General features: G+C 36.4%; 1 protein-coding gene across 2 annotated transcripts in view; it reads left to right on the top strand.

Annotated features, from left to right (window-relative positions):
* Positions 1–22640, top strand: part of PRKD1 (protein kinase D1) — a 348017-nt gene that overhangs the window by 191563 nt on the left and 133814 nt on the right. For both annotated transcript variants that reach the window (XM_032180176.2, XM_058429789.1), the window contains exon 2: positions 13887–14025. In XM_032180176.2, coding sequence (XP_032036067.1) covers positions 13887–14025 — 139 coding nt within the window. The remainder of the gene's footprint in view (positions 1–13886; positions 14026–22640) is intronic.

Below are 22640 nucleotides of genomic sequence, written 5' to 3'. Positions count from 1 at the left end.
TTTGTTGGACATTTGGCCATTCTTTCTGTATTTCCTTTCTAAGACAAGCAGAACTGAGAGGAAAGATCAAGGAGTAAAATTCAAGAGACTAGCTCTTAGCTATTATTCTGGCACTACCTACCACTGCCACCTTGAACATATTCCTTAATGTGTTCTGGACATCAACTTACTCATCTCTAAAATGAGTTTTTCTTCTCTAAAGTTAATGATTCTTTTGGTTAAACTTTTTTAGTTGCTGTCATAGCCCTCATTTTGTTCAATACATGTGTCCATTATTTTTAATTTGTTAAAATAATAAACACTTAGCCTTTATGAAATATAAAAAATCTTCATTATGCTATAGTGACAGTTTTATTGAGTGAGACAAATAGTGTCAAGTGTGAAGTACATTTTTTTCATTTCCAAGCTGCACATCCACACGCCTAATTACTGTTGTGTGAATAATTTCAAAGTGTCTACTAAGACTTCTAATAGCTGTCACTAACTAGTAATCTGTCAAGGTATAATGCAAGATAATATGTTTTTACACAACGATAGTGAGGCTCTCATTAATTATTACCTCCTGTAATTGCTTGATATGAACATTTGTTTTAAAACTCAAAAATTATATACAACAAAATAATGATTTAAACTACCTCCAGGAAGTCTATACACAGAAATTGCTGCAATAGAGTTAATGATTTATTAAGTCATATCTTATTGCTTTTATCTTTTTAATAGATAACATGTTATTCAAATTAAAATAAAAGAAGGTTTTTGCCAACTATTAAGTATCTCACTGAGTCACATCTGCCTTAAAGAGAAACCTGGCCGGGCGTGGTGGCTCACGCTTGTAATCCCAGCACTTTGGGAGGCCGAGGCGGGCGGATCACGAGGTCAGGAGATCGAGACCACAGTGAAACCCCGTCTCTACCAAAAATACAAAAAATTAGCCGGGCGTGGTGGCGGGTGCCTGTAGTCCCAGCTACTCGGAGAGGCTGAGGCAGGAGAATGGCGTGAACCCGGGAGGCGGAGCTTGCAGTGAGCCGAGATTGCGCCACTGCACTCCAGCCTGGGCGACAGAGCGAGACTCCGTCTCAAAAAAAAAAAAAAAAAAAAAAAAAAAAAAAAAAAAAAAAGAGAAACCTGTAATTTATTAGACTTCTTTAGCAATACTTGATACAAAACATCAATATATTTATATGCTCAAGGAAGGAGGATTTGTAGTCTAGCTTTATTCTCCAAAGGTTAAGCAAGTTCAAGTTACATGTGTATTTCTATATCTTGTAGGACAACAAACTTTAGAATCTCATAGCCAAAATCTGCCATTTCACATTCAAAACTTTAATTTCAAAAGATTCCAGGCAGACCTTTCTTTAATTAGATATATTCCTTTTTGTCTTAGATATCTTTTCCCATTTATTTTATTTTATTTTTGCTGTAATGCAAATAGAGGGGGTAAAGTTAAGGTCCAAATTTAAAATTATGAAGGAAAACAGTTTTTTAAACAATCAGATTTTGAACTTAATAGAAAGGAGAGTGGCTAAAAAAAAAAAAGAGAGATCTAAGCAGAAGATAGTCCATGGGTCAGATTCTAGCCCTGCCTTTAGGAAAACAGAGTGGAGTAAATTAAAGTCTTGTCTTGAATGAGAAAAGGAAGTTATTTTATCAATACAGCGTAGAGAAGAAGACTACCCAGAGTGACTTTTGTGTTTCTAAATTTGGACGTTGAAGATTTCTGAAGTTGGTAGACACCTGGTGTTAGGCATTCCTTTACGAAAGAAGCACTGGGGCCACACAGTGGCTCATGCCTGTACTCCCAGCACTTCGGGATCCGCCAAGGATCAGCCAAGGCTGGCGGATCACTTGAAGCAAGGAGTTTAAGATCAGCCTGGCCAACGTGGTGAAACCCTGTCTCTACTAAAAATACAAAAAGTAGCCAGGCATGGTGGCACACACCTATAATACCAGCTACTCCAGAGGCTGAGGCAGAAGAATCACTCACTTCAACCTGGGAAGTGGAAGTTGCACTGAGCCAAGATTGCAGCGCCACTGCACTCCAGCTTGGGTGACAGAGTGAGACTCTGTCTCCAAAAAGAAAAGGAAAGAAAATAAGAGAAGAGAAGAGAAAAGAGAAAGAAGGAATCATTGGACTTGTGGAGCAGAAAGTTATGTGATTGCAGGTGCTGATGTGAAACAAAGAACTACAGAAGGAGCATTACAAGGTGTGTGACTTTTCTCAGAGTTATCTGCATTTGAACAGCATGCCCATGGCTCAGAAAATAACAAAGTAAAATGGGTTAAAAAATAAAAAAAGGTAAAATATTTTAAGTAATATTTTATGAAAATAGGTATTACAGATTTATCTTCACAAATCAGATTTTCTGGACAGACACCTCAGTAATTCAACCAAGAATCTAAAGTGTAAGTTGCCACTAGGAGAGATAGCAAAGCCCTATCTTCGATGGTGGTTTTTAATTATTGTATGATAGAACATCATTCATTTTCTGCCTACTTTGGCAGGGAGTGGTGGTGGTAGTGGTGGTGGTGGTGGTTGGGAATTGGCATAAGTGAAGGAGGGAGGGAGAAAGGTGGAAGAAAGGGAGGGAAAAGGAAAGTCTTTTTTTATTTTTCTGGTTTCTGTTTCTTAAGATTACATTCAGAAACTAGACACAGCTATGTGGTCACAGTGTGGAATTCTTTTTCATGTTCCTACTTTTGAGGATATAAAATCACTAAATAAAAGCCTGTACCCAAACTTGAAGAAATTTCGGAAATATGTCTCCAAATAATACTGGATTATTCACTTTATCTTTTCTTCCTTTCATTTATACTTTATAATGTGGTTTCTAAGTGGAACTCTAGTGTTAATGCTATTGGTGGGCTTAAACTATCCCATACATTTTTGTTGTTACAGCTATATTGCTACATACGAGATAATCACCCAGTTCAATACATATTTGTTGTCTTTTCATTGATATACTTAAATCTCTATAGTCTGATGTTAGATGATTTTTTAAAAATTGTAAGGGTGATTAAAAAGGGATGGTTTTATTTCCTGGGCAGAAGTTAATAATACAAGTTTATGTTTGCTGTCTTGGTTCTCTCAAATGATCCAGTAGACCTCAGGATCTACCGCTTTCAGAACAACTTTGGACTGTCCCTTACAGCTGAATGCTAGAACCACTCCACCAAGGGAGCTAAGAGACATTTTCACCCATTTTTTTAGGCACTCTTGTTAAAACACTTGATCACACGATGTGTCCTTATCACGCGCCTACTCCTGGGACGCAACACTTAAGGAGTGTTTTGGCTATGTTAGAAAGTATTTCTTTGCTCATTAAGGGGGTGCAGTCAATGTCACTAATTATTGTGGAAAGAGAGAGTTCTTGGAAAATGACTTGAGAATCATATTTAATGAGAAGGTTGCAATATTCAACTGCCTGATATATTCCATTATTGACCAGAATAATTTAATTTCAGAACTTTTATTGAATCCTCACCTTTTAGCAAAAGTAAACTGGCAGAGTATTTTCATTTCCTAATTGGGCCATGTCTCTCTTTCCATTTTGTTCCACTTGACTGAGTCATGGATTAATTTGTTTCTAGTATTGCTTGCCTTTTGTGATTGGCCCAACTATGGAAAAGCACCCTTTGTTCCTTAGGTTTCCCGTTGGCCAGTTCACATTTCAGCTACTCATTAAAACATGTATTTATTCTACTCTGGAGCACATTGTCTGGCCAACCATGAATTTATAGTGAAATGTAACAGTAAATTGTGCTCTGTGGTCAAAAATGCCAAATGATACACACAGCAGCATAAAGGTTTCCAGCATAGGGTAGAATTAAAGAGCTTAGGACCAGTGCCTGGATTGTTGGCCATATTTTCACAGTGGCCAGTTTTGTTAGATTCAAACTTGGAGAGAGCTTGAAATCACTTATCTCAGATGTTTGCACTCACAACCACAAAGCCTCTGAGAAACACAGAACTGATCTTGTAATAAGCTCCAGCTGAGTTTACAAGCCTCTGAGCCTTTCTGAAAGCCTGTTTAGTTTAATGAGGGTTTTCAGATTTCAAAGCTCACACACCTTCACATAAAAACAGATGATTATGACCAAATTAGAGAATGATGTTCTCTGAGTGTGTTCCCCCAATATGTTCTCTTTTCAGTTGTCAGGCATTGTTTCAGTACACTTTTCGCCCTCCAGACATCATTTTAAAGTACGATTTTGCTAAGTTTTATTGTATATAGTTTCTATTTAGGCAGAATGTTATGTTCAATAAAATGGATTTTTCTCTTAACAGTTAAAGACCAATATGCATTTTTATCCAATAATAAAAGGAACAATCTAGAAAAATGTAAACCTTCAGCTTCTGCTACCGTGACAACTGTCCTAAGAAGCTAGGTCTCCACGTTCACATGTGTGACCTACTTCATAGAGCTCTACAACCTGTTTCTGAATGGCTTGAAGGTAAAGAGCCATGTCTATGAAACAGATGGATATAGGAGAGAGAATATTCATACTTTAGTCATTTTGATATTGCAGATTACCTTTATGATCACTTATAACACTATCTTCATTGAAAAATATCTTGTTTAAATGATAGCTTTAATATGTGCAGCATATTTTGGTATTATTCTACCTAATTTTTTTAATGTCTTCTCAGCCACCCTTAGAAAGAAACGTAATAATAATTAGGATTTGAGGCATTCGAGCCTTACTTGAACACCAAATTATTTATTACATTGTAACCATCGTTTTACAAAGAGGCACCACACAAAATGTGAGGTTCAAATGTCAGCAGTACAGAAACAGAGAGAAATGGAATATAGAAGGGTTCTTGAAGAAAGCAAGAGGCATGTGAATGAGACCGGACTGCACTGGAATGGTGCTGAGCCAGTAGAACCCTTGCCTCCTAAGCCTCTTGAGTTTTCCCACCTGACTCTTGCATCACACAAGCAAATTGACAGCACATGAGTTAGAAGTCTCTATAAATTTGAGCTATTATTCAGGGAAATAGTTTGCTGTTTCATCTTTCTCTCCAGCTATTATTTTCTTACACGCCCCAGCCCAAACACTAAATCCCTTGAATTTTTTTCTCTACTCTTTAAATCAGAATTAGCTACCCAAGGTTTGAGAAAGGATATGGAAAGAGGATCTGTGTCTTAATTACAGTCCTGCATTTTAATAAGTATTTGTTTTCTAATCAGGGACAACCTTATAACTGTTACTTAAAGTTCCACCCAGTGTAGCTCAAACTGGAGCCTGAGAGTTATATGATAATTCATACATTTTGTATTTTTATTTCATTTTATTGCTTATCCTAAAAATGCACTCTTACCAGTTATGGAGATTACCTTTTTCTTTCACTTTTCTTGTAAAATGCAGTTTACATAGAATTAAATAGTCAAAATATTAAGTAGACAATATTACTATTCTCTATTTTAAAAGTGCATGAGGAGTAACTGGTTTGAGACATGCCCTCTTGCTCTAAACAAATAGGAAAACAATACAAAATTTATAAAATACTGTTTTAGACATTGGCCAACACACCGTGCAGTAATGTGATCCCTCAGAAAAGGGAAACAAACAAGGTAAGTACTATAAACACTCGAGCTTCCTGCCTAGCAGCAGGACCAGAGTGTAGTATAGAAAGGGAGAACCCGAGCAGAGCCTAATTGTCTCGCTGCTTAAAGAAGACAAAGAGCTCAGGGAGGCCAAGACAACAGGATTTGGGGGAATAATAATGGAAAGGCTGGACTTATACAAATAAATAGCTCCAGAAATCTGTGTAAGGATCTGGTTTAGTATTTGACTGAATACAAATCTGTGTATGCACAGGGTGGAACTCTAAAGCAGGAGAAAGAGCAGTTGTTGGTAAGCTGTGAAATGACCACTTCCTAGGGCTCTCATAGGGCTGAGAGACATTTGAGTTTCTATCAAGCAAATAGGAGAAAGTTCACTAAACATTTGGGAGAATATTTAGAGATGTTCAAAGAGTCGTTAGTACTAGGAATAAACTATCCCCAGAACAAAGACTGCTATAGAGCTGTCCTAACAAAGCTTAAAAATAGGCCTTGAAAGGATAAAACTGATCTGCAATTAACTTAATGTTCTGCCAAGACAAATATCAATATCCATTAAAAAAAGACAACAAAGTCCAACTGCTCATATTAATTTATAATATCTGGCATCTAATTTACACATATAAAAAAGCAAGAGGCCGGGTGCAGTGGCTCACACCTGTAATCCCAGCACTTTGGGAGGCCAAGGCGGGTGGATCATGAGGTCAGGAGTTTGAGACCAGCCTGGCCAAGAGACCAGCCTGGCCAATATGGTGAAACCCCATCTCTACTAAAAATACAAAAATTAGCCAGGTGTGTGGTGGGCACCTGTAATCCCAGCTACTCAGGAGGCCGAGGCAGGAGAATTGCTTAAACCTGGGAGGCGGAGGTTGCAGTGAGCCAAGATCGTGCCATTGCACTCCAGCCTGAGCAATAGAGCTAGACTCAGACTCAAAAAAAAGAAAAAAAAAGAAAAAAAAAAGGCAGGAAAGTATGACTCAAAACGAGAATGTAAACAGTTAATGGAAACAGACCAGAAATGGTAAAGGTGATAGACTTGATGGAAAAATAAATCAAGGATTTAAATGAAAACATGAACATACTAAGGAGAGAAATGGAACACATACAAAAGAACCAAACACAACTTTTAGAACGAAAAATATAATATTTATATGAAAAGTTTACTGGGTATATATGGTTAGGCTTTGTGTCCCCAACCAAATCTCATCTTGAATTGTAATCCCCGTAATCCCCATGTGTCAAGGGGATTATCGGGGGGAGGTAATTTAATCATGGAGGCAGTTTCTCCCATGCTATTCTCATGATAGTGAGTGAGTTCTTATGAGATCTGATGATTTTATAAGGGTTCTTTCCCTTCACTCAGCACTTCTCCTTCCTGCAGCCTTGTGAAGAAGGTGTCTTGCTTTCCCCTTCAACTTTGCCTTGATTGTAAGTTTCCTGAGGCCTCCCAAGCCATGCTGAACTGTGAGTCAATTAAACCTCTTTTCTTTAGAAATTAACCAGCCAGCCTCAGGTATTTCTTTATAGCAGCATGAGAACCGACTAATGCCATATATTTAAATGGCAGATTAGATATTACAGTAGAAAATATCAGTGAACTGGCTGGGCGCAGTAGTTCACGGCTGTAATCCCAGCACTTTAGGAGGCCGAGGAGGGCAGATCATGAGGCCAGGAGATCGAGACCATCCTGGCTAACACGGTGAAACCCCGTCTCTACTAAAAATACAAAAAATTAGCCAGGCGTGGGGGCAGGCACCTGTAGTCTCAGCTACTTGGAAGGCTGAGGCAGGAGAATGGCTTGAACCTGGGAGGCGGAGCTTGCAGTGAGCCGAGATTGCACCACTGCGCTCCAGCCTGCCTGCACGACAGAGCGAGACTCCATCTCAAAAAAAAAAAAAAAGAAAAGAAAATATCAGTGAACTCATAGCAATAGAAATTATCCAAACTGAACCTCCCCTAAAGACAAAAGCAAAGGTGAAAATTTTCTAAATGTCATGAAATGTATAAATCTGTAGTTCAAAGCACAGTGAACCTCAACCAAGATAAACTGAAAAAAAAAATCAAAGCACATCACTATCAAATTGTTTAAAGTCATTGATGAAGATTAAAACTGTAAAATAATTAGGGAAGAAAAAAACATTGCAAACAGGGGAACAGATAACGCATACTTCTCATCAGAAATAATTCAAAGCAGGAGACAAGAGAATTACATTTTAAAGAGTTAAAAACATTAACATACAACTCTATATACAACAAAAATAGCTTTCCAAAAAAAGATGAGATAAAAACTTTCAGAGAGAAAATCTGAGAAAAGTGTTTGCCATCCAGCTTATATGAAATACTAAAGAAAATTCATCAGATGGAAGAAAGTGATACCATGTGAAAACTTGAATCTATACAAATCCATAAAGAGTGACAGAAATAGTAAAATGAGATACTTTTTTATTTTAAAAATTATTTTAAAGGTAATTAATTATTTAAAGCAAAAAAATACCATTCTATTTTGGTTTTTCTAACATTTGTGTATGTAAAAGACAGAAAAATAGCATAAAAGCAGGAAGAGGAGAAATGGAAATATACAGCTTTAAGGTCATTGTGTTGTGTGTGAAATAGGATAATTATACAAATAAACCAGAAGAGAAGATAAAAAGAAGGAAAGTACCAACAAATAATATCAAATAATATAGAAAAGGAAAAAAAGTAACAAAAAAACAGATGTAACAAACAGAAAAAAATTGGTAAGGTAGTATTCTTAATTGCATATACATTAAAATATAAATGACAGAAGCAACTTAAAAGGTAAAGATTGTTGGCCGAGCACAGTGGCTCACGCCTGTAATCCCAGAACTTTGGGAGGCCAAGGTGAGCGGATCACCTGAGGTCAGGAGTTCGAGACCAGCCTGGCCAACATGGAGAAACCCCATCTCTACTAAAAATACAAAAATTAGCTGGGTGTGGTGTGCACGCCTGCCATCCCAACTACTCAGGAGGCAGAGGCAGGAGAATCACTTGAACCCAGGAGTTGGAGTTTGCTGTAGGCCGAGATCGCACCATTGCACTCCAGCCTGGGCGACAGAGTGAGACTCGGTCTCAAAAAAAAAAAAAAAAAAAAAAAGTAGAGATTGTCAGACTGCACAAAAAGATGAGGGAGACATATATATGTTGTGTACAACAACTTTATAAAGACACAGGGATTAAAAGAATGACAACATAGTGCCATGGAAACAATTCTAAGAAGTTTAAAATGGTTATATGTTCATGAAGGACAAGAAATAATGCCAAATATAAAGAGGGACACCACACATATGAAAAGGATAAATTCTTCAAGAAAATGTACCGTTTCATTGTTTATACACTTAACAGCAGAGCTTCAGAATACTTAAAGCAAATAATAGAATTGAAAGGAAAAAGAGAAAAAAATCCACAAGTATATGTGAAGACATCAATATTTCTTTCTCATTAATTTATAGAACAAACAAAATTATTAAGCAAATAGAAAATCTGAAAAACTGTCAATCAACTTAATCTAATTGATATTTATAGAACTTGCCACCCAACAACAGCAGAATACACATTATTTTCAAATGCACGTAGAATATTCACCAAGTTTGACCTTCTGGGCCATGAAACCTCTTAGGAAATGTAAAAGTGTCAAATTTATGCAAAGTAGGATTTGGACCTTAGCAGAATTAAATGAGGAATTAAGAACATAAAGATATCTGGAAAAATCTCTGAGTATTTGGAAATTACACAACACTCTTCTGAATACCCTGGGTTAAAGAGAAATTCACAAGGGAATTTAGACTACATGTGTTTAAAATTAATTAATGGTTTTAGTTGACAAAACTTATGTATATTTACCATATACAACATCATGTTTTGAACTATGTATACATTGTGGAATGGCTACATCAAGGTAGTTAACATATGTATACCTCGCATACTTACTTTTTTGTGTATGTGGTAAGTACACTTAAATTTTTCTACTCTCTTAGTGACTTTCAAAAATACAATATAGTGTTATTATCTATAGTCACCTCATTATGCAATAGATACCTTGAACTTACTCCTCCTAACTTAAATTTTATATCCTTTTTCCAACATTACTGACCATTTCTCACCCACCGTTTAGCCCCGGTAACCACTATTCTACTCTCTGCTTTTATGCATTCAGGTTTTTTAGATTCCACATATGGTAGTTGTTTTTATGTGCCTGGCTTATTTCACTTAACGTATTATTCTCCAGGTTTAATCATGTCCCGAATGTTAATATTTCTTTCTAAGGTTGAGTGGTATTCCATTCTGTATCAATACACCACATTTTCTATATATATTTATTCATTGATGGACACTAAGGTTGATTCCATATCTTGGCTATCGTGAATAATGCTGCAGTGAACATGGGAATGCAGTTTTCTCTTTGAGATCCTCATTTCAATTCCTCTGGATATTCCTTATGGATACCCAGAAGTCAGATTGCTGGATCATATGGTAGTTATATTTTTAGTTTTTTGAAGAACCTCCATACTGTTTTTATAGTTGCTGTACCTATTTACATTCCCCAGAGTGTACAGGGTTCTCTTTTCTCCATATTTTCATCAATACTTGTTATCTGTTCATTTTGTTTTTGTAGTAGCCATTTTAACAGGGTTGAGGTAATATCTCATTGTGTTTTTAATTTGCACTTCTCTGAATGGTGATGTTGAGCGATGTTTCAAATATGTGTTGTCCATTTGTATGTCTTCTTTTAAGAAATGTCTATTTTTCATATACCTATTGGCCATTAGTACATCTACTTTTGAGACATGTATATTCAGATCCTTTGCCTATTTCTTAATTGGATTATTTGTTTTCTTGCTATTGAGTTGTTCCACAGGTGGTCTCTTCACTCTGTTGATTGTTTCCTTTGCTATGCAGAGGCTTTTTAGTTTGATGTCTTAACATTTGTCTATATTTGCTTTTTGTTTGTTTGTGCTTTTGGGGTCATATAAAAAAAATCATTGCCCATACCAATGTCATGGAGTTGTCTCCACATCTTCTAGTAATTTTACAGTTTTAGGTCTTATCTTTATGTCTGTAATCTATTTTGAGTTTGTTTTTATATATGGTATGATAGAAAATATTTTGAATTGAAAGAAAATAAAGACACAGCTTTATCAAAATTTGTGAAATATTGCTGAAGTATTTATTGCATTAAATGGTCATATTAGAACTAAGTCTCAAATGTCTTAAATCAATAATACAAGCTTCCACTATAAGAATCTAGGAAGAAAAGAACAAATTAAAGTTAAGTTAAAGGACAAAAAACCAAACACCGCATGTTCTCACTCATAGGTGGGAATTGAACAATGAGAACTTATGGACACAGGAAGGGGAACATCACACTCCGGGGACTGTTGTGGGGTGGAGGGAGCAGGAAGGGACAGCATTAGGAGATATACCTAATGCTAAATGACGAGTTAATGGGTGCAGCACACCAACATGGCACATGGATACATATGTAACAAACCTGCACATTGTGCACATGTACCCTAAAACCTAAAGTATAATAATAAAATAAAATAATAAAATTTTAAAAAAGAATATATAAAAAAGTTAAAGAATGGAAATAATAAAGATAGGAAAAGAAACCCATGAAACTAAGTATAGAAAAATAATAGAGGAATTCCATGAAACAAAAACTGGTTCATTACAAGAAAAACTGATAAAATTGACAAATCTGTTACAGGACCAAACAAAAAAGAAAGGATATAAGAAATTAATGAAGAGACATCACTACAAACTGGATAGTCATTAAAAGGGTGGTAAGGGAATCACATGAATAACTTTATGCCAATAAATTTGACAACTTGGATGAAATGGATAGCTTTCTGAAAATAAACTGCCAAAAGTCACTTAAGAGGAAATTGAAGTCTAAGGTGTACTATACAGGTATTGAATATGAAGTTTTAAGCCCTCCAGCAAAGGAAAATCTGGGCTTACAGGGCTTCAGCAGAGAATTCTACCAAACATTTAAGGAAGATATAATAGCAAGTCTGCACAAATCTTCCAGATATGCAAAAAAATGAACCTCAATGCGTATATTTTGCCCCATTCAAAATTTACCTTGAAGTAGATCATAGAATCAAATGTAAAATTTTAAACAATGCAATTTGTAGAATAAAATATAGGAGAAAATTTGGTTATGCAAAGATTTATTAGCAAAAGCAGGTCTATAAAGAAATACATGATAGAGTGGGCTTTTTATAAATTCACAACTTTTTGTAGAAATCAACAAAGCATTTCTAAAATGTATATGGAAATTCAGTGGTCCTATATCCAAAACAATCTTGAAAAGGAAAAAACATTGGAAGGCTCTCACTACCTGAATTTCAGGCTTAGGATAAAGCTACAATAATAAATATAATGTGGTGTTATTTTTATTAAGGATAGACATACAGCAGCTCAAACATGAATTTATCATATGACCCAACAATGCTGCTTCTGGGTATTTACCCACAAGAAACAGAAACATGTACCCACTGAAATACTTGTACATAATGTTCATTACATTTTTATTTGTAATAGCTGCAAAGTGGAAAAAAAGACTACAATGTCCATCTGTGGGTGAACTGATAAACAATTATGCTAGATCCATTTAATGAAATACTAATAAGTAATAAAAGGAGAAAGAACCCAAATGTATATATGAATGAATCTCAAAAACTTTATAATAAGCAAAAAAGCCAGCCAGAAAAGAGTATATGTAACATATTTTATGATTTCATTTACATGAAATTCTGTGTCAGACAAGGTAAACTAGGGTGACAGAAAGTAGATGTGTGCCTGTGGTTAAGATTGTGGGTTGCATAGATTCCAATAAAACTTTTGGGGTTGATGAAAATGTCTCATGGCTTGATTGTGATTTTGGTTATATGGGTAGTTATATTTGTCAAGACTCATGGATTTATCCACTTATATCAATTTATTTCATGTAATTTATACTTGAATGAAGTTGATTTTTAAAATAGTGCATGAGGTATCCATTGTTTTTTAAAGTGGAGAAAATGTTATTTTTATTTTCCCTTTGTTTCCTTGTGCTCTAATAGTATTATTGGAGATATTTCTAAAAAAAAAAAAAAAAGTGAACTAAGTTTTTTATTTTCTTTTAATTAGCACACTGGAAGCAGTGACATCATTTCAGCTGTTGTGTTTTTTTTTTTTTTTTTTTTTAAGGAAGTTAACTTTACTAAGTGACGTGCAGAATTAGTTTTAAGCCTGGTCATCAGCACTAAGAACAATAAGATGTTCTCATTATATTTATTTTTAGTTCATACAAAATGATTCATGTGAATTTAGCCCCTAATTCTAAGAAAAAGAAAGAGAGGTTTATAATGTATTGTTTTTATCTCCAGAAGGTATTAGATTCTGGACATTTCTCCCCAACAGTAGCTTCTTAAAGTCTACCTATATTGACATAAGTGTCAGATCTGTCATCAGTTCCAGGATGAAGAAAGATAATTTTCTTTTTCCCTGAGTTTGCATCTTTTCCCACCATATTACAAATGTCAATTTATGGCAGAAATAGCATTCTTTAATAATTATGTGAAAAAGTCATTACAAGAAAAGGGCCCTTTTCACATAATAAATTAGCCTAGGTTGTTTGCTTTAACAAAAACCCTACATGCTGTGCAGATGGACCTTTTCTTACACTGCTCATGAGATTGTGGATTGGCAGACTGCATGAAAACCGCATGGAATGCAGTAGGGGCAGCAGCAGAAGGGAGAGTTGGGTTGCCTCCCCTGATCTCCTGATCAAAGGACCTAGATAATGCTACTGCTCACATACAGAATATGTTTAGATTTATTGAGGCATCTCTTATTTTTTGAATATGCCAAAACAGACAGACCCAGTTTTTTGCAAACAAATTGCCATTATTATGTGTAATAGAATTGGAATAAAGCAACTCCCATTTTTTATGTTATTGGATTGCTCTAAATCATCTGAAAGTGCACACCTCTTCCCACCTATATTTCTTAACCACTTTACTGCCAGAACTTATTTTAATCTTATCTCATATTCTCTTGTTTTCTTGCTCTCTAATTAGAAAACCACTTGACCATTACTGCCCCCATGATCTATGTGATTTCTTTCCTTCTGATTTGGAGTCTTCCCAATATCAACTCTACCATGTATTTATTTTTTTAATTTGAAAATATTTTAATGATCCAGATACTTTGAACTTTTCTAATTAGCTTGTATTTGTGCCCTGAAATATTTAAAACAAAATATTTGGAAGGATTTTGACATTTACACTCTCGTGGTATTTGTATTTGCAGTTCCCTGAATGTGGTTTCTATGGAATGTATGATAAGATCCTGCTTTTTCGCCATGACCCTACCTCTGAAAACATCCTTCAGCTGGTGAAAACGGCCAGTGATATCCAGGAAGGCGATCTTATTGAAGTGGTCTTGTCAGGTAGTATACTTTTGTACTTTTTCTTTATCCATAGATTAGAAGTTGTATTTGAAGAATTCTTGCGCATATGTTTTTAAGGAAACATAAAAAGCATATCTCAAACTTAGCTCCAAGAGAAGATGTTGGAGCTCTGTCCACATGAAAAAGGGAAACAAAAGGTTGCCCTTTAACTGGCTGTGTCCACACCCAGAACTGCTCCAATCACGTCTCTTGACTTAACGTTCCCTCCCAGCCCCATCTCAGCCTCTAGCAACATACAGATGGCGTCATTCAGCACCTTGAATCATTTGGACAGCAGCAAAAGCAAACAAGAAACTCACCAACAGTGAAGCTAAATCAGCTGTCAGGGCTGCAAATGTACAGAATGTGTGGAAGCCAAGAAATAACACCAGGGCTAAGAAGCCTTTGACTTACTAAGGTCAAAAGTCCAGTAGCTATGAGGTAAGCCAAGACCAAGGAGGAAGCCAGAGCCCAGGAGTTAGAGCAGGTCAGGTCACGCCATGTGACGCTAGTTAACTCAGTCCCTGAGAAATGGCTACGTTTGCTTCTGCTCACATTTGTATTTCTTGTTTAGGATTTAGCAGTTGGTAATAGGACTGTGCCTAACCAAACAGAAAAAAAAGAATGTATTTAACCTTCTTAAAAAGCACCAGAGAACAGCTAGAGTGGAGATCTTTACAATGATACTCAATGCAATGATAATGTATCCAAATTTTTATTGTTTATTTTTGTTAAAAATTGAATAATTATTGAGAAACTTGGATTGCCTTGCTCTTTTCTCCTCTCCTGCCTTCTTTGTTTACCATCTCTTTGAATAAAAGAAGTCCAGTAGCATTACAGAGTCTCAACTTTATTTCCTCAAGTTCCTCAACTTGTTCAGAGCCCAGTACTTGGATGCACTGATTATAATTCAGTTTATCTTTGTTTTATTCACTTTGCTTTGATTCAGTCTAGTTCTCTTTTTATCTTTATTGGTTGCCTACAGTTGTGTGAGATCCTGGGATTGCCACGATTTCATTTTGTAGATGGATCCTATAAAACAACTTTTTTGCTAGATAAAGGTAATTATTTTTCTATTGCCTGTAGGGTTGCCAGTTGTTACATAAACAAACTAAAAAAGCAAAAGCTTTGATGGTTTTTTATTCCTTTTTTTTGAAGAAGTCACTTGCTTTGTCTGGGTTTTCCTTTTTCCTTTCCTTTGGCTCTTTTGACATTTGCTTACTTCACCTGACCTCTCAAAACTACGGACTAGACATGTTGTTTTCTAAGTTTCCTGCTTCTGAACACTAAATTAATTATTCAGGGAAATCATGCACTGGATCAGTTCTTGCCATAATTCATATTAAACTCATAGCCAGGCTGCTTTGTAAATAATGTAATATGTTTTATCAGTCCTTTTGCCTTGTGTCAATGTCCAGAAATATATGAGGACTTTTAAAATTGCATTTCTAAATCTAATGTATTATTCTTTCCATTTTACTTTTGTTATCAAGCACATTAGAGTAGTAGCAGACAGACTGAATGCAACCTGTGTGTGGGTGTATTTATGTAGGAGAGGACTGCTTATTTGCATGTTATCCCAGCATTAATGAGCCAGACCTGCTCTTCCCTCGTGTTGACCTGATGTAGCCCTCTAGAATTCCCTTGCTGCGTGAGAACAGCATTCTGCTTTTCCTCTCCCGTCTTTGCAAATTGAGAACTTCATTGTGCCTATGCCCCACCTCCCCTGCCGTCCACCCTTTATGTTCCATCTCTCCTGTTTTCCTGGCCACAGTTGTCGAGAGGGCATTTAAGAGCAGCCCATTTCCTTACCTGCTTTCCCAGCACCAGACTCCAGAAGGGCTCCCTGACTCTTACCAGCTATTTTGCTGGAATTTAAAAGGAGCTATTCTCTAACAGTTTAATTCTAGTTTTGAACGACATAGTGCCATTTTCCCCAATGTCATTGACCCTTTAAATTGTTCAGTTATGTATATCAGTTACACACACACACACACACACACACACTCAATTATGTTTAGATCTCCTGCGCTTACCTGTAACCATTGGCAGCAGTATTCTCCCAGCTCCTCTCCCACTCTATTGCTTAGCATTGTGATTTGCTCAATAAATGTTTATGTTTACAGTAGTTTTTTAAACCATCCCACCCCTTTGTATTACAACCCTGTTTCTTACTCATATCTCTTATCTCTTTTCCCTTAGCCTTTTTAGGCCCTGAGTCTATTGTGATCAAATGCCTGATGTTCCTTTCTTTTTCCTGGTCTTTATGTCTTCCTTGCATCCTGACTCTCCTGAAGGTGATGCCCCATTTCCAAGAGGCTTTGCCTCTTATTTTCCTCCTCTCTTAGTTGAGGAGTTGAGTGATATGGCCCTCTTCTAATTTCCCATTGCCATTTAATTATTTATGTCACCTTCTTTGCAGTGAAGTGATTTATTTTCCTCGAAGACTCATTTCCATTTAAGTATGGCAATAGTTGGTGTCAGATTCCTAATCTTACTTTCCATTTTAAGCACCCATTCATCTTTGGTTTTGTTAACATGCATGTTTATGATTCTTCAGATTCCTTATTATTTATTTTTGTTATCAGTCACCCATAGTGCCATTCCTGACTTCACCAATAAGACAAGGCTCCAGCTTCAAAATCTCCACTTGGTAGAACTCCTCTTCTCCTACTCCAGCCTGTCCATCTTGTCCATCTCTACCAAGTGCACATTCCTGTTCCCTGTCTTTTTCACTGTATTTTAATCACTAACTCCCTACCAATTTTGACCATATTTTTCTATTTCTTTTTTCTCCACATAGCATGCAGCTTATTATATTCACGTCTTACACCACACTTTGATGGAGTTTCAATGACTTTGTATACCCGGGCAGGGCCTGCAATACCTGTTGGTAATCTGAATTATTTTACCACCCATTTTTGCCATTCTTTTCCTGAGCCATATAGGACACACAGTTCCCAGCCTTCCTGACTAAATGCAGATCCAACTTTCACCTGACCTAACCAGTGTTCAGCAATCTTTTCCCCACCTCATCCTTTTGTTATCCATAGATATGAGGTTCTCAATAAATATGTATGAGTTCACTTATTAACTACTGGCTATGAGAATAAAGTTACTACATATACACCGTTTTGTAAAAATATCGATTTGTTGTAAAATATTATTTCTAGATATATCCTCAAAAATAAACTGAACTTCAAGTCTTCTTGCTATGCATTCTTTTGGCCCACATAAGAGAAATTAGGGCCTATCAAGTGAGTAGGATTGTACCATGTTATAATTTGTGGCAAGGCGAGTGATAGCTGCAAGGACACTTCAGGCCATAGGTGCAGGGGAGCTTGGATTACATACTCATTCCCGACCTAGTCCCTGAAGAGGACACGAAGGGTGCTGATTGCCCTGGGATATATGCTGTTTCCTGGAGGTGTAGTTAAGCATCAGTTTCACCAAAACTGCAGTGGGTAAAGGAATAAACAAGCTGTGGACATTTTCCTTCTGAAGCCTGTAGTTTTACTGTTAAGTTTTATTTATCCAAACTTTCTTTTTCCTTATCACAAATTAAATTTTACTCTGTAGTTTGACGTAAACATAACCTGGTTGTTTTTATATTTAACTAACAATCTATCAGCAGGAACATTTTCTGACATAGGACTGCAGTAAAAATGAGAGAAAAAAAATAGGGAAAAATTTCAAGGTTAATTTTGTTTCTTCAGACAACATCAAGATTTTTTTTTCTTTGCTTATATCATTTTCTGCTCAGACTTTTCATCATCTTTTAACTGATTTGGGAGTGAAAACTAACCAAGCTGCCTCTGGCTAATTTGCGATTTTTTTCTCCCTCCCTTTCTTTTTGAAAAACATGACTAGTGTGAGCTAGTACATTTAAACGCAGTAAGCCAGGAAAAGATTGCTCATGAGTAGATGGATTGGGTTATTGAGGAAAAAAATAACAACTGCATGAAAGTTCCCTACCCCACCTATTGCCACTACTGGCAAATTCTCTGCGTGTTAAACAAAGGACTAGCATTCTTACTATTGTTAAGAAGTAGGAAAACACTGAACATGGAAATTTTTTTTTTACCAAAGCCAAAGTCTAGTTCAAGTGTATGATACTGAACTATAAAATCAAGGTTATGGAATGTATTTGAAACCTTCTTCGTGGTGGGCCTCAATCAAATCCTGATAATTCAGCCTTAGCAAACAAATTAGTAACAGGACTACACTTACATGACTCAAATGCTATTTGGTTGGTTTTGGCTTGATCTCTAATAATTATCAGTGTGTATATGTGTGTGTTTATGTATGTATGTGTATGTATCTTGTAGGTAGTTAAATAGAGACTAGAAAAGGACTACAAGAATTCCTCAAATAAAATCACGGTTTTAAAAGTTTGAGAGATAAATGTTGAATCTTTCCTTCTTACATTTAAGGTTGAAAAATAGATGTTTTTCTTGGGCTTCTTTCATTATAGATTTACAGTAGATTATCTTGTATTATAACTTTTACAAAAAGCTATTTCCACATGTAGTTAGTTTTTGGTCCTCACTATCAAGAGAAGGGCGCCTCATTAGAGAGCTGGCACTGTGGTCCAGGCAGAAGAGCCATGGGCCTATTCTCGAGCCATGACAGAAGAGCTGAAAATGAGGCAGAGCAGTCAGGAAATATTTTAGAAGTAAAATTAAACAAACATAATAACCATTTTGATGTAGTTGATGAAGGAGGAATGAAAAAATGAACAGAACTCTCAGGAGAGCTACAGCTATGTGAGAGTGTGATGACATTTCCCTTATCCCACCCCAAGTCTTGCCCTCATACATTGTTCAATGTGTTTGCCAGATGATTCAGGTACTTATCTGAGGGGCTGAAGAACTAATTTCTCAGGAAGGTAGTACCGTTGATTTTCTTCGGGATTTTGTACAAGTTGCAAAACCTTTGGGCTTCAGGAATTTTTTTTTTTTTTTGAGACAGAGTCTTGCTCTGTCACCCAGGCTGGAGTGCAGTGGCTCAATCTTGGCTCACTGCAACCTCCACCTCCCGGGTTCAAGCAATTCTCCTGCCTCAGCCTCCAGAGTAGCTGGGATTACAGGCTCACGCCACCACGCCCGGCTAATTTTTGTATTTTTAGTAGAGACAGGGTTTCACCATATTGGCCAGGCTGGTCTCGAACTCCTGATCTTGTGATCCGCCCATCTCGGCCTCCCAAAGTGCTGGGATTACAGGCGTGAGCCATCGCACTCGGCTTGGGCTTCAGGGTTTTTTGTTTGTTTGTTTGTTTTTTAATCAAACAGAAGCTTCTACTAGATGAAAGTATCATACAGTGATAATATTACATGCATTCTATTTTTGTTTTCATTCTGGAAGTAAAGTATTAGGCATGAGGATAGAGTATAATTTCCAGGGCCAGAGCATCTGAGTTCATATCCTTTATCTATTCTTCACTACTTACATCATTGCCAAGACTTGTAATCATTCTGTGCCCACGTTTCCTCATCTGTAAAATGGGGATAACCCTAGCACCTAGATTGTAAGGTGTTTACATAAATTAAAATAAATTATTGCTTGTAAAGCACCTTAGACAGTTTCTATACGTAGCAACTCCATAATAAATGCAAACTATTAAGATTGCTGCTTCTCCTCACACTCTAAGCAGCCTTTAAATGTGATGTGTATGCCTATTAAACATACCACAAAAGGGAAGCCTCGTCCTTTAACTTTGGAAAATGTTGGGCTAAACAACTTTAAAGGAATTATTTGCTCCAAGACTCTTTAGAACTTTGGTGCACGCTAACGTGAAGCATAACTCTCCAAAATCATGCCCAAGTTCACTTGCTCACGGAATACTTTTTCCCCTCTCTGAGCATCTGGTGAGTCCTGGTTCAGCAGGCCACTCTAGAGATACTCCTCTGGGTGATGACCATGGAACAAATCGTCTGAGAGGATGATCCAGTCTCTCTGCACAGAGGGGGAGGATTTGAGCCATAGAAAAGTAGGAGTTAGGAAGCATGAAATCTTTGCTTACATAATATCACAGGTTTTTGAAGCAGTTTATGTAAGTAATTTGTTTCCTTCACAATGACTCTGGAAAGTAGAGAAGTCAGATATTTGAAAAGCTATAGAATATAAATTGTAACTTGCCTATGTCCTGCACAGAGTAGGAGTAACACCAGAGCTTGAATCTGAGTGTTCAGTCACTATTAATACCATTTCAATACCATTTAGCCCTTTGAACTTGAACAAGTAAACAGAAATAGTTGAGGACTTGTTCAAAGAATTCCTATTACAGTAAGAGTTTATATTTCAGGGACCATTGATGATATTTGTAACAGCAAAAGTAGCAGTGAGCTTCGGGAACCATTGCGATGATGTTTATCATAGGCCATTATCATAAAAATGTAAATATTTAATTCATATACTCAAACTTTAATGAGGTTAAGAAAACCCTGAAGGCTCTTCTCTATAGTTATAATACAAAATATACAGCAATATAACAGTGCCACTGCATCACCAGGATCCCATCATAAGTTCACAATTCTGATCAAAATGGAAATAGTGTCTTAGGGTCACTATATTTAAGAAATCCTTGTAAGCATGTTTTACTCCTCCTACGATTCAGTGCCTAAACCATAAACCAGAAAAAAATATATGGTAACAACATTTTATTAAGCTTCTTTTTTCTTTTATACAAAGTGCAAATTACCGACTTTATATAGCATTGTACCAGTTATATTAATTTCTCTTAGATATAATACATTGGTTAGCAATGTAGCAATATTTTATCTTCTCTGAAATTTAGGCAGAAGCTAAAAACCCCAAGAGTGATATAGTAAATCACTGTATTATTTCCTCAAAAGTACATTGCATAGATATAGTTTTTGTTTGTTTGCTTTTAAGAAGGCAGAATTAATTGTGCGCAACACCTTCTCAGCCCTACTACTACTTGGGTAACTAAGGTTTTATAAGACCTGGCCTTCAATGCTCAATTTATATTTCTTTGTGTTTGTACTTGGATGTCGAAATGTCACAGGCTGAATGGACAACTCTTCTCTAACTTCAGTTGCAATTATCTTTGCAGGTGGTTTTGTAACAGTGGAAAATTTAAATGTGAAAATACACATCATTTCTCTTTTCTCCCAAGTATGGCTTATGTTAAGTGTGTCTTCAGCATTTCCTTTTTGTGATTGTTAGTACTCTCTTTCCATTCTTATCTTTCAAGTAAACCTGTGTATTAGTCCATTTTCACACTGCTATAAAGATACTACATGAGACTGGGTAATTTATAAAGAAAAGATGCTTAATTGACTCACAGTTCCACATGGTTGGGGAGGGCTCAGGAAACTTGCAATCGTGGCAGAAGGTGAAGGGAAGCAAGGACCTTCTTCACGTGGCAGTAGCAGAAGTGCCTGTGAGAGCTCAGGGAAAACTACCATCTGTAAAACCGTCAGATCTTGTGAGAATTCACTCACTATCACGAGAACAGCATGGGGGAAACCACCTCCATAATTTAACCACTTCCCTCCCTCGACACGTGGGGATTACAATTCGGGTGGGGGCACAAAGCCTAACCATATCAACCTGGTTTTAATTTCTTTGTGCCACACTAAACCATTTTCTCAGAGAAGAGAATGCAGGTTGGAATGTTTCCATAGACTCCCACTTTTCCCTACTTGTGACTTCAATAGGGATATTGTGCTTGGAGCACTTCTTCCTCACTTTGATAGTTTTCTTGGTTATTTATCTCCTTATAGAGTGGATTCTCCAGGGAGGAGATGGAGAAGCAGCGACACAATAGTGCATTGTTTCTCCATCTATTTTTCCTCAAGCACCCCCAAGTATCAAGGCAGAGGGAAGAAATTCTGTCCAGGTCAATTGGGGAATAAGACAAACCCTGAAATGAAAAGTCTTTTGAAGCCTCTTATTTCATATGAAAACTTTATGCATATTTTCCATTCTGCTGCATTATATTCTTTATGCTATATACTTTTAAATAAATAATATTTCTTGCCACATATTGTTCTTTTAGAAATAATAATAACAATAGTGATGGTAATATAACAATAGTGATGGTGATATATTTATGATATGCACTGTTCCAAGTGCTTCACATATATTAACTCAGAAATATGAATCACATTTATGTTATAACATATCTCCACATAGCTTCAATTTCATAAGTAGTTGATTTTCAGTCAATACTTTGGTTTCAGTCCCAGAGTTGTCATTTATTTCTTATATAATGTTCAGCAAGTCACCTCATTTCCCTGAATCTTGATCCATCTGCTGTAAAATAGCATTAACAGTATCTCCAATATATGGTTTGGCTGTAGAATTCATAAGAATAAATATAAAGCATTTCACAGGATGGTTGCCAAATGTAAAGTACTCAATCCTCTCACCCCACCTCCACCCCACTGCACTACACATTTCTTGAAACAGGAACGATTTGTTTTAATATTTGAAACTTTAGGATCTGGTATATCACATGCAATTAATATCTATTTATTGAGTGAAAGAATGAATCCTTAAATCAATGAAATGCACAAGCCAGCAAATCCATGAATAATTAAATTGATGTCCTATGTATGATATCCAAAAGTTAATGTTGTTGTATAGGA

The sequence above is a fragment of the Hylobates moloch genome, unplaced genomic scaffold (genome assembly GCF_009828535.3).
Source record: "Hylobates moloch isolate HMO894 unplaced genomic scaffold, HMol_V3 SCAFFOLD_16, whole genome shotgun sequence".
Classification (NCBI taxonomy): Eukaryota; Metazoa; Chordata; class Mammalia; order Primates; family Hylobatidae; genus Hylobates; species Hylobates moloch.
This window is presented reverse-complemented; position numbering and strand designations above follow the sequence as displayed.